We start from the raw sequence: 15,955 nt of genomic DNA on the forward strand, positions 1-15,955 counted from the left end.
AAACAAGACGAACTCCGGGCTTGCCGTGGAAACAAAAAGGACTCGTTCCCAACCAAGATGACTGACGAATCTTGTTCTTGCTCCTCATCCGGCTGTCAGACAACTCGCGGGCTCAAGACGTGAGACCTGATATCGCATCGACACCAGACGGCGCCCGGTCACATCGGAATGTCCCAGACTTCAACATGGGGTTGAATTCTACAATCCGGTCGGCCTTCTATGGCCAGCCACCGAATACAGACCGAGATCTCGACATCGTCCGTGGGATATTTCGCATGGCTGGCGTGAACGATACGGTCTACAATCCGTCAAAAGGAGTCTATTACGCCCCTCGCCAACCTGCCCACTATGTCCACGAGAACATTCAGACCCAGATCGTTATCGGAATGGCAGTTTGCATAGTCGTCATGCACGTCACGACAGCCGCACGCCTTATCTTCAAGTTGCAAGGAAATGGCAGAAGATTCGGCATGGACGATTTGGTCATAATCCCTGCTGTGGTGAGTGACTCGGCCTTGGTGGATCAAAGGTCAATGCTGACCCTAAATATAGTGCCTCGCCGTAACCTACCCCATGTTACAGATATACATGGTTGTCCAACACGGAGCTGGGCGACACTCATGGGAAAATACCTATGAGGATTATGCTCGTTTTAGATGGATGTTGCAGGCATGCACGGTTCTCTTCTTTGTGACCGTTGCCTTGATCAAAATTTCCATCGCCCTTTTCGTACGACGACTTGCTGTCTGTGTTTCCAAAGGTTGGCGCATCCTCGTCGACATCTTCATTGCCTTGCTCATCATATATATGGTGGTTGCTGTTTTATGGAACGTCTTAGTCTGCAACCCAACCCGTGCTCTGTGGCATGTGGAATATGCAGGTTCTCTACGAACCCCTGCTAAATGTGGCAACGTGTCGCTCATGGCCAAGGTTTTGACCTACGTACATGTCTTCCAAGGGGTGACGCTACTGATTACACCAGTCGTAATCTTATGGAAGATCCCTATGGATTTGGCCAAGAAGATACGTCTGTTTGTCATATGGTGGTCTGGTGCCGTTACAGTTACTGGCGGCCTGTTGCAGCAGCTCTCCCCTTCGCGACCAAACGGCGATGTATTTTACGAATACACAACATCGTTGGCTTGGACGACTCTTGATCTGACGATGGGTATTGTTACGGCGTCGCTGCCAACCTTAGACATGGCCATTTCCATCGGGTGGAAGTCGATCAGGTCGAGGATGTCGAGTTCTGAAGAGTCGAGTTTAAAGACAAAACAGATCAGTTGGCCGATGCCAATCCATCAGGATTTGGAGATGTATCCTGAAGCTCCAATGGGACGTACCGAGTCGACGACCGAGCTCATCTTGACCGACAGGTGGGAGGGACTTGATATGCGCATCGGCCGGCCACAGTCAGAAGACGGCAGTACGACGTATGAGTTTCTTGAATTATATGACGAGTATGAAAAGCCACAGCCGGCAATATATAGACCATCAAAATACCAAGTAGTTTAGTAATAATAATATAACATATAATAACTTATCCTCGAGATTACATCAGCTGATATATGTTGTAAACGGGTATGTAGCTCTGTTCAGTGGATGGTTGCTGTGTACATTTCCAGCTGATTTGTTAACACTACACAAGTGCTAGCAAAGAATTCCCTATTGCTGATACACATTGTTCCCTACTCAATGCATACACCGCTAGTTGTAAGGCTTCTTGCCATCCTAAATGCTATGGCAAACACACTACACTCCGCTCATTGTCTGGTTCTGTGCTTCTGGATTCCAAAAATATCTATCATTGCCATGTCCTCGACGACTGGCTCTATATTTGAAATCGCGCATCAAGAAGAGCTCATTTGCCGCTTTATAAATTCAAAAGACAGGATACACAAAAAAGGGTTATAGTATGAGTTGGGGACGTGTGAGTTACGTCTTTAAGGCCTGGATATTCACGGCTTCTTCCCATTTACAGCAGGGAGAGAGAAATCATGCACCATAATGATAAGAAAAACAATCTTATTATTACCAAAAGTCTTGTGAGGAACAGGCCAACCTCCATTCACTGTATGCATCGTGTTGATTTCTATACTCTAGACCCAGTTGAATTCAATTCTCATCATTTCTGAGGCAATACCGTCTGCCTTGAACAGATATCAAACTCCGGCTGTTTTTCAAATTATCTCTATGGCATCTCAACTGTGAAGGATGAGTTGATACTGTTAATTAATGCCGATCAACGGCATCTGTCCCTGTTTCCCATAGGACCTCTCATGCTGCCCATCGTTAGTGATTAGGAGCGATTCTCCTGCAGCAGGTTTCATCAAGCCGGCGCGTTATCAAACTTGCCGAGATATAATACGGTTTTTGCCAAACACCAAGATTGCAGGGATCTCGGGACATTTGTTTTCTATTAGGAATGTCCAAATATGCCGCTTGCTAATTTTGGCCAGGCGCAGTGTCGATCTCAATGGCCCGCGAGTCAAAAGCGAAGGCCTCGCAAAGCCTACATGTCTGAATGTTTTAATGGTACCTTTCTAGCCTAGTCGGACCACGGTGCAATACGCACCGTGTTGACAAGCAGAGATCAACGGAAAAATAATATAAAACCGCTTGCACATCCTGCAATAAATGCATCAGACGGCGAATTTGTCTTGATCTAGCGCTGGTGTCGAGCACCTCTTCAATGACTAAGACCATTGAGGCCTAAACATGGTCAGCCCTGCTTCCCAATACCGCTCACAAACGACCGTTGTTTGGATAAAAAGACCATGTGTCCCTATGCGACTTGTTTGCTTCTCTGTTTGTGGTCTACTGGTCCTTCTTGTTGTGCTTATTATACCTTTAAGTCCACCCGGAATCGCCTACTTCATCCCAAGAAAAAAAAAAACACCTGACCCTGCAGAAAATACCTACCTGAACGGCTGCAAGGTCCCAAAGGAGCGATGCTGTCGCCAGGGTTTGAGTGTTGCCAGTTGCGAGTCATTCCCGAACCCGGGCTGTTCGGCAACAAGAAATTCCCGGGTTGCAGCTTTTCTGCTTTGCTCAAAAGGCATTGACAACGACATCGGCCAGCAATGTCGAGTTAGACTGCCCGGAAAGGTTGCACTGGTGTTACGTGGTGCGTGTTTTGTTGGTACACTACCAGCATCAAGTCGGAAAACTGAGTTTTGAAATAGCCTTTGGACCAAGTATCGAAAAGGAATGTCGTCTCAGTACATAACAGTCATCCTGTTCAAACGGTTCAGTAAAACAATAGCAGATGCAACAGCTTTGGCCAAGAGTCTTGGTATCGAGTGGAATCGTTCTATAAACAGTCTCTGTGTATTAGTCGGGTGGACACATGCCAGACCGGATAAATGGTAACGGCACCCCAGGCTTGTCAGAATCTTCGACGTTGAACTTGCGGGGACTTTTCCCAATTTAAACGAAAACGTCAAATTTCATGCCAAGCGAGATCATGACATGCCCCAGGCTATCTATGTAACCATCGGTGCGTTTCATTGTGTTTCTTAGGGTCGACAGGGTCTGGGGCATACTTTAGGATCCAAGACAGGGTTCGCGCTGGTGCAATAATGTTCTAGAAAACCACGTTGGTTTCCCTACTTTCTTCAACTCAGCTACTCGGCCCCCGTTTCCTTGTTGTTTTTGTCCGTTAATGCTAAACCATGACTGCAAAGGTACGACGTCGGATGGCAGCCAGGCTGTTCTGGGCTTGCATTTTGACAACAATATTTTATTTCGTTTTCCACCTTCGTGATAGTACAGCAAGGGCCACTGACGGGGCCATATTATCTCCTCTTTGGAAGCCAACCCCGGCTGCCAAGGACGCTACCGGCTCGGGAACATCCTCAGGGTCATCCACAAAAGCTGTACCTGACACAATACCAAAGAAGTTGTGGTACAAAATCGGACCTGCGGGCTTGAGGAAAGATCTAAAGCCATACGTAAAGTCCTGCCTTACAAATCCAGGCTACGACTTTGAGTTCTTGACCGACACGTCGGGCGATGAGTTTGTCAGAGAACATTATTCGTGGAATCCAAATATAATCAACACCTTCCTGTCCATCACCATTCCGATTGTCAAGGCCGACCTCCTCCGGTATCTCATTCTCTACGAAGAGGGTGGCATATGGAACGATTTGGACGTTTCGTGCGAAGCACCCATCGATGAATGGATCCCAGAACAGTACAAGCTTTCTGCTGCCACCGTGGTCGGGATGGAATTCGATTCGGACAAATGGTTGAGACAAATCGCCAGCTGGACCATCATGGCCAAACCAAAGCAGCCGCACTTTTTAATTGCAGTCGAAGATTGCTTGGAAAGCATTGAAGCCACTGCTAAAAAGCTTCAAATCCCAATATCAGATCTGAAGCGTAACCAGCTCGATGATGTTGTCGACCTATCGGGTCCAAGACGGATGACGAGATCGATTTACAAGAGCCTCAGCAAATCACTCAATAGAGAGGTTGGCAATAACGACGTTGCTAATGTGACGGAACCGAGGCTTCTGGGTGATGTTTTGATAATGCCAGATCACTCGTTTGCAGATTCCATGAACATGTGGGTGGGGGATAAGGTGCCAGGGCGGAAGCTCGTAGTGCATCATTATGCAGGATCATGGAAAAATGAGAAGGGGGGCGAGTAGCTATGACAGAGTAAATATAGAACCAGACAGAGAGAAAGACTATTTATGAAGAAATGCCGTCAACAGTGCCTGGGAATTATCACAAGTCTACCACTATTCTGCATAGGTATTTATGTATCCTCGATTGTTTTAGTAAATAAAGCAAATAATCCGACCATAAGAATACTATTGTGGAAGAGGATTAAGTCGGTTTATTGATCACGCCGTAGGAGTATTATGCCAAGAAGCTTGTCTAAGTGGTCTTTTCGAGGCTGACAACGTCCGACTTGATCTTGGTCATCATTTAAATCTTCGCCGTTGTTGATGAGCATTTTCGTAATTCCCGGATTTTAATTATCAAGAGATATTTCCAGGGGCGTGAAGCCATTTGCAGACAACGCATTGATGTTGGCCCCTTGGAAACAAGGTACTCGGCCATCGCCTGAGCGCCTTGTTGACGGCTATGACCAGAGTACGAAACTATTTCAGGTTGTTAGCAAATCCAGGTGCGCACCGGATTCCGCTAACAGATACATAAAGTGGTGGAGGCAAGATTTAATGGAACGTCCCGCAGGCGTGGATTCGTTAAAATAAACTGCGTTTGCATCTGCACCGTTTACGAGCAAAAGCTTGGCCACATCGTAATATCCTTGACGTACTGCTTCGACAAGGGCGGAATTGTACTCTGCTTGAAGCATTCTTCCATGTTGGATATGCAACCTAATCATCTCTTAGTCGCACCACTGCTGGAGCTGGAAAAGACTGTATTTGGTTTTCATGGCTCCTTGTCTCATGCTGTACAGCAGCCCTGGGGCGCTATGAAGAAGGATGTGAACACCAGCTGTGTCGCAATGTAAAGTCGTCCCTCCTTTAACATTCCATGGCCGACTTCGAGAGACGGATCAGCAGTGAGCAAGACCAAAACAGCTGTTTCAGAGAGACCATGCTGGCAGATAAAAGATACCAGTGACACCTGGTCATCGACGAGACCAGCTGCTTGTCGTACCGAAAGAAACAGCTTCCAGCGACTTGTAGTTGGCTCTGTCTTGATAAGTTTCTCTAGGATTCTGCTGAATCCGTAGTAATCGCGTATCGGGTATTGGAACTTGTCACCATCAGGATCGTACACCTGGCGCCCAAGGAGTGGCAAACGCTTGAGCCAATTCCTAGCTGCGTATGGCCCAAGCGGAAAGTCTCCGGGTCGCTTCGTGTCGGAACTGGTGGTCAGCGCATTGCGCAAACAGTCAAGATATGCTGTACAGCACCCCTTGATACTTGTTCTGGCCTGTGAATTGGCGAAACTCCCACCCTCCCGCATTAGATATTCCTTAATGGAGAAATGCGACAGATGTATAGCCGTGATATTGATCTCCTGCGTGGAGTGTTCCACAACCTTGTCGAATCTGGTGAGAGTTATAAAGTATGGGGAGTATCCCACGATCTCGCTTGGTCGAGGGGGCCGATCGTTAACGTCATATGGGCTTTTAGGGGTTTCCGGGCGCATTGCCACAATGTCCACAGCTTCACTCAATACCAGAGGCTTATCGCCCAGATCAAAAATTGGATGAGACGAATTGTACTCGGCTCGCTTGCTGGTGGAATCTGGTCCAAAACTCGACTGTATGTCTCGTCCAAGGTCTTTGGCAAAGTCTGAAGAACTTGTTCAACTTGTTTTCGGTCGATGCAGTGATACAGGCTTTCTATCTGACAAGAGGCCCATTGAAACCTGTCCCGGAATATATGCAAGTATAATTCCAAAGTCGGTGTCATTTACACGGGCTCTCACTTACATTCCTCCCGCTTTATTCCCAATCTCTTCTCGAATCGATTTTCGTACTGTAGTGTTCCCATTCCACCCGCTGAGTCTGAGCTATTATGAATCTGAAAGTCGACATACGCACGAATATCAGTGTTGACAGCCTTCTTGTCCAGCTCAATCCAGTTGTCGCCCCCGATAATGGACTGCAGTCTGCTCCAAAATTCGTGTTCTGGACGCCCAGTTGCAATAAGTTGACACTGTCCGAACTTATTGCCCGATGGAACGTTTTTCATCCAGGATAGAAGAAATGAACGCCGGCTACATACATCAAGCGCATCCAGAATTATGTAGACTTACCGCGGCCCATTCGCCATTGCTTCCACGCAGGTAGTGAAGGTCGCAACAGAGACTGGAGCGATAGTTTTTTGTTCAACAATTCTGCAAACTCTTCGTTGGGATCGTTCAATTCAGACAAGGCTTCGTGGAGATGAGAAAGCAGGCTGCGTAGCATCCCGTCAACCGTTTGTAAATTGCGGTCACTTAAATCGAAGAAGAATGAAATGGTGATTGAGTTTTCCAGCGCTGCGACATGGTCAAGGATCGTCGTGGCCAGAACAGTTTTTCCGCATCCAGGCATGCCATACAACCACATATGCCGCCTCTCTCCTTGTTTCCATTGGAGAAACTGTTCAGACACGATGAACCACTCGCCTGTGCCGGGATGCTGTCGGTATCTTGCGCTCGCTGCGTTGACTGAAGGTCCGGGTGGTGCCAACCAGCTCTTGCTGTCAGTGTCAAGTTGCTTCGATTGAAGGTCGCCAACAGCTTTCCCGATTGCATTTGTTTCTTGGCCGATGTTATCCAAGCCTTGTCGTACTGAACGAATGACTGGCTTAAGTATTGGAATCGCAGGTCTATCTTGTAGCAAAGAAAAAGAAAAAGAACAACTGTGTTCGATAACCTCGCCGAGCTTCTCCCCCTGAACCTCTTCAGGCTGAATTTTCTGGCGTAAACTGCTTGCATAGGCCGCCGCAATCATGGCTGCGAATCTTTGCCGGTGATCGTTCTTGTGCGTGTCACTGTAGTTGCAGATTCCACGTATAACTGCGCAGCCGGTCACATTCATCATGCCAGCAGCCTCCATCTCAAAACATAGTACGCCTTTCTCCGCAGAGTATTTATCTCGCAACTTCGCGTCCTTCATCAAAGAATTTCCAGAAGCCACAAGCCCACAATCAACAGCAAAGGCATCATCGTCGTTTTCTCGTGGCCTCCTCGGGACTTGCTGAGAGCAGGTCTTGTCACACCTCTCGGTCTGTGATGAATGAACGCAGCCTCTTTCGTAGAGGACGTCTTCGCTGGAGTCAGGCTGTAAACATGTTCTTTTCAGCCGGGATAACGTCCCAATGCTTCCTTGACCAACACGTCTAGGTTGTTCCAATGCGGGGTGGGGGACTGGGGTGCCCAGTAACGACGAAATCTTGGTCCTGGATAGACCTTCGAAAGTCATACTGAACCACGCCACCGTGACCCGGTCCTGGAGTGGCAACGATGAGATCTCCGAGTCATACATCATGTATCGAGCTTGGGGCACCTCCAGCAATACCGACTATCAAGACGAAGCACACCTCTGGGAAGCTCCTTATCAAGTCGGTTTCAACTGCCGCCGCACTGTTAGTGCCGTATTCGCCGTTTGGAAGGTATGCCATGACAACATTGTGCTCCCCTATACTACCGAGAAGATGTGTTGGCATCGTTTTGTTTCCTCTTGACTGGTTCCTTATGCTCTTCCGCAAGAAAGACCTTGGATGCAGTGAGCTCTGTATGCAGTGCGCACACCCAACCCACGGTATACTGTCTGTTGTTCGGCATCTTCACAAGTTGCGGATGTCGGGAAATCTGATCTCGACAGCGGATCAATTGCTGGTAGGGTAGGGTATCGGCTTGCGATATAGCATGGGTCAAAGGGCTCAAATGAGAACAAGGACTGGCTGCGGGATGAACGTAAGTATTAAGCGCCCAATTTCAGGTCGGGCTGAACGAGCCCTGAAGTAGTATGACAGCTGAGCAGATTAATTGGAGATGGTCTGGAGCCAAGAATGATAAAACTGCATCTTAGCATTGTTGAGGTTGCGTTCTGGCCCAGACCCCGGCATCGATTGGACGCCACTGCTGACCATGGAACTATTTATGTTGTATCTGGAGAGATTCAAGCTGCCAGGCAGGCTTACACTGCGAGATGGCACATTAAATGCCATCCAGTAAGTGAGCAGAGATTGTTGAGCTATCAGGACTGAGTCGAACGATCGCTGCTACCACAATCAGCTTTTGATAAGGATGCATCGGAAACATTCAGCCAGATGGGTAGGTCTTGGTAAATAAAACTGTCAGGCTTCTACGTGATTCGAAAGGTCAGCAGGCTATACTGAACTGAACCATCTTATTCGAAAACTGCGGATCCAAGTTTGGCTGTTAAGCACGCCTTCCTAGGTTCTGCGAGCGGGTGGTGAAAGATGGCCTGCAAGCTTTGTATAAAAACTCAGATCTATAATCTGTTGTTGAGTCATGTGGTTAGACGGTGGTATCAATCAAGTAGATGCTTTGAGCATGATACAACCACATGCTGTATAAATGCCGGTGCAGATCATGATCAGCCGGGAAACTGTATCCGTAGCGCCGGATATCTGTGTCAAGGTTCATAAACACCGAATACTACCTTGTTGCTCCCATGTTCCATACACGTCGTATTGAACGGTCGTTTCCGCGCTTTACATGCCCTGGGATTCCTCGCTCGAATAAGCATATTCGTTCAGGTATAAGATTATCGCCCTGAAACTCATTTCATGCTTGCTTCCCATGGCTGCTTGGATGAACAGCTACCAGAAATGGCCGGCTCGAGGGTGTGACTGAGTCAAGTCTCGACCTCGGTGTGGTGGAATATAGCCATAAACACCGGCGAAACGGCTACTGTTAGGCCACTCGGCAACTCCGCCTTTAATAAAACTGGATCACTTTCATGTTACAAGACTATGGCACAGTCTTATTCTGTTGGGCAGATGCTATGCAGTCCTTGTTCATTTACCCCCGGGAGTAAAGAGGTTATTTTACAAGCATTAAAAAGAGTATCATCGACTATAGAGCCCCGGCCGGAATACTAAAATCTGGCAATCAGGTCCAAATATCAGTTTCGAGCCGGTATGTATCTGCAAGGAACAAAAGAAACACCTACAAAACCTCAAGATGCGCTTCTTCCACGTCATCGTCAGAGCCCTCATGGACACCAGCGGCCTTGCTGCTCCGGCGCCCGACGGTGAAGTCGCTCATATTAACAACGTTGTTGATGATAAGTTCGAGTCACGCTTGCAAAGCCGCTTTGTGTAAACACAACCAAGCTAACACAAACATGCAGTCGCAGATTTGGAGAAATTACCAAACGTGTCTGCGCCGGAGCTCAAGCAAATGATTGCAGGCGGGAGGGACAGCAAGTGCCGATGCTGACACCGCTTGTCAAAGGCCTGCAACACGAAAGGGTGCTAAATGGTATTCAATGGGAGTTCGTTGCTAGCTGCTCAGAGTCAAACGGCAGCAAGGCCATATCCGGCTGCGGCTGCTAGTGGCTGATGCTGGAGGTGAGGACAGATACTGTTCAATATCAATATAGTCCCAACTGTTTGCAGTTGCTCTTGATTTATTAGCTTTATCAGTTACCATCAAGCCAAAGTCGCTCTAAGCTCAGCTTAGATGAGCCTAGCATGACTCTATTTGCTCCTCTTGTAGATCTTCTCGAGGAACGTCTCAAACACACTCCTCTTCAATCCCTTGCTCTCATCAATCTTGGAAATCCTCTCACGAATCTCACCAACAACCTTCTCCTCGTAGTCCTTGTACCTTTGCTCAAGACCCATGTCGTCGTAGAGCTTCTTGATGACTGCCTCATTGGCCTTGTCCTTGCGACCATAGTTCTCCTCCAGAATCTTCCTCTGCTCAGGAGTGGCAATGGACAGAGCCTGGTTGACGAGCCAACTGCACTTGTTGTCCATGATGTCGGTACCAATCTTGCCAATGTGTTCTGGCAGACCAAAGTTGTCGAGGTAGTCGTCCTGAACCTGGAAGTACTCTCCCATGGGGATCAGGATATCCTCGGCAACCTTGAGGTTCTCAGGGGTACCAATGTTGAGCTGGTGCAGGGCCAGAGCGACGGGCAGGTAGAAGGAGTAGTAGGCAGTTTTGTAGATGACAATGAAGCTGTACTTCTCCATGCTGAAGTTGTCGAGGTTGACCTTGTCCTCGGGGGCGGTGAGCAGATCGCACAGTTGTCCGATCTCGGTCTGGTATGTAACCTCGTGGAAGAGCTCCATCAGGTCGACGTAGGCAGGGTGGTCACGGAAGAACTTCTTCAGGAGAGTGTAGATGGCAGCCTCAAGCATGAAGGCATCGTTGATGGCGACCATGCCCACACCCTCCTGGCGGTACCAACATGGCTGACCACGGCGAGTGATGGACGAGTCCATGATGTCGTCCGAGACAAGGAAGAAGGCCTGCAGAAGCTCCGTCATCCAACCAAGGGTTGCCGCCTTGAAGTACTCGTCTTCGGAGAGGGAACGCTCGAGGAGGGCCGAGACGGAGTCGGGAACTGACATGCCGCGGTTGCATTTGCCACCGATGGCATTTGTTTCAAGGGACTATGATTCATTAGTCTAGTAACTATCTGCGAGGTTAACCAAACCAAAAATCCGCATACCTTCTTGTACCATGCCAACTCGCCCGCTGGCAGCTTGTATGACTTGGCATGCTCGAGAAGGACTTCCTCAAGCTTGGGGAAGACAGCCTCAAACTCCTGAAGCGTCGTTTTTGAAGCAGCCATGTTTGCGACTTGTATTGTACTATGCGCGTTGTGTAGCGTCGACTTGTGGTCGGATGGTTTATGTAGTAGGGCGAGGAAGAAGTTACGGATCTTGGATCTCAATGAATGGATTTTGTTGACTCCAGGGGTCTGGTGCGTATCGCTCCTGCATTTCCGACCTTAGCCGATCGGAAAGGTAGGGTTACCCAGTATAACATGATGCTTAATGTCCCACCTGTTATGTACCGTCTCACGTCACCTCAAAGAACCATTTTACCATAATTTTGACACGCAGAACCTTTATGACAAGTGTCTGCACTAACAAAACTACAGATATACTAACGGTCCGAACTACTGTCACATTCAGCCATCTTCAAGCCCAAATTCTGATTTTTTCTGTCAAATGTCAAAACTTTGTCAAAGTCGGATGGTCCCGTCAAAGGAGGGGCACTGTTAGTGGATGTAGGTGGGGTCATCTTTGGCGGGGTCAAGGTCAAAGGCGGTCAAGTATGCAGGGTTGCGGAAAGATAGTGGGGAAACTGTCAGCTACCCCTGCCACGACCGTCATCGCCATCGAGCGACGCGTCTGGAAAAGCGCGACAGCTACATACTAGGTACTTTAGTATCATCCAATTGTGTCCTGCGTATACTGGACAACCCAACCTCGATTCGCTCAGCTCAGTACCTTGGGCTTTTGCTGTTGAACTAGATTGTGTACCTTGACTTTGTAGCATCTCTGCTTATCTTTGTGATCCCACAATCATCACCATGATCACAGCCCAGCTGAGGGACGCCCTGCAAGAGGCTGTGGTTATGTGCTCAGAGAGATGCCTCTATCAATCAGCAAAATGGTTCGTCTGCCTTGAATATCTAGATGGTTCACGCTAACAAACAAACATAGGGCCGCAGAGCTTCTCAGTGCCATCCCCCCAGATACCAATGATGCAGACCCGGAAGGAGACCAAAATCGCTTCATTTCTCCGGGTTTTGCCCGCAATCCAGATCCAACAGAGGCAGCCCTTGAAGCCGCCGAATTCAACAAGTACCTGCTTGCAAAATCGTTCTTTGATTGCAAAGAATTTGATCGATGCGCCGCCGTCTTCCTCCCCGACTCTCTACTCGCCGGTTTAGTACCAACCACCCGAGCCGAAGACAATATACCATCGGCAAATGCAACAAAAGACCAAGCCAAGCCTCCCTCCACACAAACTTTACGTCCCCATGATTTACCAGAACTGAGCCAGAAGAGTCTGTTTCTTGCACTATATGCCAAGGTGATCTCGGGCGAAAAGCGCAAGGATGAAGATGCCGAGATGGTTATGGGCCCTCATGACCTTGGTACCATTGTCAACAAACAGCTGCTTCCGGTCAGCAACTACCTTGAGCAATGGTTTAATAGGAGGTCAAATGAGGATGGATACACTCCAGGGAGTCAGGGGTGGTTGGAATACTTGTGAGTGTGCATCCGATCTAATGAATGGTGACATGCTGACATGTGTTTAGATACGGTATGGTTTTGGCAAAATCAAAGAGTGAGGCCGAGGCAATGGAGTGGTTTATCCGCAGCGTCCATCTGTTTCCCATGAACTGGGGCTGCTGGTTGGAGATGACCTCACTCATATCAAGGGTAGCAGATGTACGTGAACTCGACTCAGGCGTTTCGTCTTGCGCTAACATAAGCCTCTTTCTAGCTTAACGCCATATCACCTCAGTTGCCACAGAACATAGTGTCGTTCATGTTTCACCTACACACGTCGTTGGAGCTTTATCAGCAGGGACCGCAACTTGCCCACTCATTGGAGGAGCTTTTGAAGCTTTTTCCCACGTCATCTTTTCTTCTCACATGCAGGGCATTGTTGGAATATCACAACAAAGATCTTACCCTGGCTGAGCAACACTTTAGTACACTTCTCGCGCTTCATCCTCATCGGCTCGACTCTCTAGATCACTATTCCAACATCCTCTACGTACTCAACTACCGGCCCAAACTAGCATTCCTAGCCCATCTTTGCTCGTCAGTGGACAAGTTCCGACCGGAATCATGCGTCGTTGTCGGCAACTATTACTCTTTGCTGTCAATGCACGAAAAGGCCGTGCAGTACTTCCGACGAGCTTTAACACTGGACCGTTCTTGTCTTTCGGCCTGGACCCTGATGGGTCATGAATACGTGGAACTAAAGAACACGCATGCCGCCATAGAGTCATATCGTCGAGCGGTTGATGTCAATCGTCGCGATTACCGTGCATGGTACGGCCTCGGACAGACATACGAGGTGTTGGAGATGCACACATACGCTTTATGGTATTACAAAAAGGCTGCCGGTCTCAGGCCCTGGGATGGCAAAATGTGGATGGCAGTGGGCTCTTGTCTGCAAAAGATGGGTCGCGAACGAGATGGAATCAAGGCGCTAAAGCGTGCTCTCCTAGCTGACTCGTCATACGAGACTGGTTCTGGATCTGGACAAGGAACAGCCGGAGCAAGCGGGAGCTTTACCGGTGGAGGTCTCGATAGAACCGGTGCTCTCCATATGGATCCCGAGGTTCTTTTACAAATCGCCAATATGTACGATAATCTCGGAGAGTTGGATGAAGCTCGCATGTACATGGAGCTATGCGTCTCTCAAGAGGATGGAGGGGAAGAGGACGAAATGGCCGGGCTAGGAAACTCGATCAGCATTCACAGGGATGCCTCGGTGGGGTCAGATGATGACGAGCCAAGGCCGGAGGGCAGCAAAATGAACACAACACTGGTGGTAGCAGGCGGTGGTACTGGCGTGACTCCTGCCACAAGCAAGGCTCGTATGTGGCTAGCACGTCACGCTTTGGAATATGAAGACTACGCCGAAGCGCACAGACTTGCAACGGAGCTATGTCAGGATGGAGTCGAGGTCGAAGAGGCCAAAGCGCTTATACGTGAGGCACGGGCGCAGATGGATCTCGCACAAGCTCAAGGGGATGGAGCAGGCAGTGGTGGCGCCATGTCGCGCACACCTCAGCAGGCCAGAGGCTAGAAGCCACAATACCAGCGCGAGGATTTAGTTGATAGGTTTCAGCTGCAGGACAACCTGGAGGTTCCTCTGAGGACTATTCAGTCTTTTCAGGTTCTGAGCGAGGTATCGTCAATCAATGATAATCTCCGGGATCTGGCCATCGCACGTCCCCCTTATCAACTGAGGGGAGATGCGCCGGTTTTTGTCAGTCACGGTGGCAACCCAGGCGGCGTAGATGCGACGTCGGCTCAATCAACTTTGGACAGAGGACGGCTTGAGACTGAGCCCGAAGAGCCTGCGAGTCCGAGGCGACGCCGTATGAGAGCAACTCAAGGCACGCAGTCAGCCAGTCGTCGATCCCGCCAAAGAGAACCAGGAGACATTCGGAGTCATCCAGGTGCGTTAGACGACTGGGCCGAACAGATCGAAGTCGAAAGACGGCGTCGTGCACAGAGAGAGCAACAACATCAACAGTGGCTGGAGACGTTTGATCTCCAGGTTACGCAACAATCGATGGAGTTGAGAATTACTGAGCGGCATGTTCGACAGCAGCGGATGGATATGAGTAATAACGGCCAATCGGCTATAGGCCCTCCATCATCTAGAACTAGAACAAGGACCGCAAGAGCGCGGTCGGGATCGGCAGCTACTACGATGCTACGATGAATGCGAGAAGGGCAGAATATGATAACATCCAGATTGATAAAATTCATTATATTCTATTTGTTGTGAAGCTACTTACCAGGGTCTAGCGGCGATCGGCTAGTTCCGGTACAGTCAAGCCGTATATTACAGTGATAATCGCGTCAGCGCGTGTGGTCGGACAGTCATGCGGAGGTGGTATTGTCGGCTAAAGTGACGTAGACGCGGCACAGATTTGGTAGTAGTTTGTTGAGGACAGGGCTATACCCCGCTTCTCCCCTGCAGGGAGTGGACAGTTCGTACCGGCATGGCGGCCTGTTGTGTTGGGCATTCTTTTGGCGAGTACATCAGATGACAGACAAAAGTTTTATGGCCTACCGGGGATTACTGCAGTGTGACCGTTGAGAACTCATGCGACTGGTGTAATAGTCTTGGCACGGCAGATGGGATGGATATCCTTGGGGTTTTGTTCCTGTTGACGCCGCTCTCAACCACTCGAATATTTTCTATTTCTCTTCCGAGACCCATCCTGATGCGTTCGTTGGTAGCTGCGGATCGGTGTCTAGGCAACCAGGCACATTATTGCATTGCATAATAACAGGGGAATTCTTTTCGGGCTCATCCAGAACCTATGAAGATTCATGGCCGCCTCTTAGATGATGCTACCCTCCCATTCCAGAGTCGACTTGATGATTGGCTCCTGGGCTGACGGGCCGGGCTGTGGAGGTGAGCCAACGCATGCAGGTCGGGACTCGCTCTAATGTGGTATGCATAATTCGCTGGCTTGTGGTGTCCCTTTCTCATGTCGTGGTGGGTTTTATTCCGTATGTTAATTGTGCATACTTTACATTACAGGTTAATGGCCTCGGGTTATGCCGTCTACTGAGGCGCTCTAAATAGTTAATGAAGCGAGTTTGGGGTTATTCGCTCAGACTGTCATTAAATTGACCATCGTCATTTTTTATATGATGGAGGAACGACTGTTGCGAGATAAAATCTGCCCAGTTGTTTTCCTATAGGAGGCTATGTTAATGTCTCTCCTAGCCTATGCTATGCTAGACCCTTAGACTTTTCATTCCCTAGTACT

At 48.8% G+C, this 15,955-nt stretch overlaps 6 protein-coding genes across 6 annotated transcripts; 4 read left to right on the forward strand and 2 right to left on the reverse strand.

The window, feature by feature from the left end:
- Nucleotides 1-103: 103 nt before the first annotated feature.
- Nucleotides 104-1,515, forward strand: PgNI_02770 (uncharacterized protein; the record flags this gene model as incomplete). Its single annotated transcript, XM_031122827.1, has 2 exons — nucleotides 104-500; nucleotides 553-1,515. Exons 1-2 carry the CDS (start codon nucleotides 186-188, stop codon nucleotides 1,513-1,515), a joined length of 1,278 nt encoding a protein of 425 aa, XP_030985094.1. The 5' UTR covers nucleotides 104-185.
- Nucleotides 1,516-3,674: 2,159 nt separating this feature from the next.
- Nucleotides 3,675-4,655, forward strand: PgNI_02771 (uncharacterized protein; the record flags this gene model as incomplete). The annotated part of the gene is made up of 1 exon (XM_031122828.1): nucleotides 3,675-4,655. One exon carries the CDS (start codon nucleotides 3,675-3,677, stop codon nucleotides 4,653-4,655), a length of 981 nt encoding a protein of 326 aa, XP_030985093.1.
- Nucleotides 4,656-5,424: 769 nt separating this feature from the next.
- On the reverse strand, nucleotides 5,425-8,147 carry PgNI_02772 (uncharacterized protein; the record flags this gene model as incomplete). The annotated part of the gene is made up of 5 exons (XM_031122829.1): nucleotides 5,425-6,284; nucleotides 6,425-6,622; nucleotides 6,751-7,174; nucleotides 7,355-7,762; nucleotides 7,965-8,147. The coding sequence occupies 5 exons, from the start codon at nucleotides 8,145-8,147 to the stop codon at nucleotides 5,425-5,427; spliced, it is 2,073 nt and encodes a 690-aa protein (XP_030985092.1).
- On the forward strand, nucleotides 7,968-8,448 carry PgNI_02773 (uncharacterized protein; the record flags this gene model as incomplete). Its single annotated transcript, XM_031122830.1, has 3 exons — nucleotides 7,968-8,093; nucleotides 8,349-8,397; nucleotides 8,423-8,448. The coding sequence occupies 3 exons, from the start codon at nucleotides 7,968-7,970 to the stop codon at nucleotides 8,446-8,448; spliced, it is 201 nt and encodes a 66-aa protein (XP_030985091.1).
- A 1,029-nt stretch (nucleotides 8,449-9,477) lies between these two features.
- PgNI_02774 (uncharacterized protein) lies at nucleotides 9,478-11,395 on the reverse strand. The gene is made up of 2 exons (XM_031122831.1): nucleotides 11,135-11,395; nucleotides 9,478-11,075 (listed from the first exon to the last, which is right to left on the reverse strand). The coding sequence occupies exons 1-2, from the start codon at nucleotides 11,255-11,257 to the stop codon at nucleotides 10,152-10,154; spliced, it is 1,047 nt and encodes a 348-aa protein (XP_030985090.1). The 5' UTR covers nucleotides 11,258-11,395; the 3' UTR covers nucleotides 9,478-10,151.
- A 468-nt stretch (nucleotides 11,396-11,863) lies between these two features.
- Nucleotides 11,864-14,925, forward strand: PgNI_02775 (uncharacterized protein). Its single transcript, XM_031122832.1, has 4 exons — nucleotides 11,864-12,087; nucleotides 12,138-12,689; nucleotides 12,740-12,872; nucleotides 12,928-14,925. Exons 1-4 carry the CDS (start codon nucleotides 12,005-12,007, stop codon nucleotides 14,245-14,247), a joined length of 2,088 nt encoding a protein of 695 aa, XP_030985089.1. The 5' UTR covers nucleotides 11,864-12,004; the 3' UTR covers nucleotides 14,248-14,925.
- Nucleotides 14,926-15,955: the final 1,030 nt, after the last annotated feature.

The sequence above is a fragment of the Pyricularia grisea genome (assembly GCF_004355905.1).
Source record: "Pyricularia grisea strain NI907 chromosome Unknown Pyricularia_grisea_NI907_Scaffold_2, whole genome shotgun sequence".
Lineage (NCBI taxonomy): Eukaryota > Fungi > Ascomycota > Sordariomycetes > Magnaporthales > Pyriculariaceae > Pyricularia > Pyricularia grisea.

What these genes read in the sequence shown, in the direction of transcription:
- PgNI_02774 (XM_031122831.1), bottom strand. Translation starts at nt 11,257, where the DNA reads ATGGCTGCTTCAAAAACGACGCTTCAGGAGTTTGAGGCTGTCTTCCCC. An exon ending in AGTTGGCATGGTACAAGAAG is followed by an intron (nt 11,076 to 11,134) that starts GTATGCGGATTT and finishes AATGAATCATAG; the next exon opens with TCCCTTGAAACAAATGCCAT.
- PgNI_02775 (XM_031122832.1), top strand. Translation starts at nt 12,005, where the DNA reads ATGATCACAGCCCAGCTGAGGGACGCCCTGCAAGAGGCTGTGGTTATG. An exon ending in CTCTATCAATCAGCAAAATG is followed by an intron (nt 12,088 to 12,137) that starts GTTCGTCTGCCT and finishes AAACAAACATAG; the next exon opens with GGCCGCAGAGCTTCTCAGTG. An exon ending in CAGGGGTGGTTGGAATACTT is followed by an intron (nt 12,690 to 12,739) that starts GTGAGTGTGCAT and finishes ACATGTGTTTAG; the next exon opens with ATACGGTATGGTTTTGGCAA.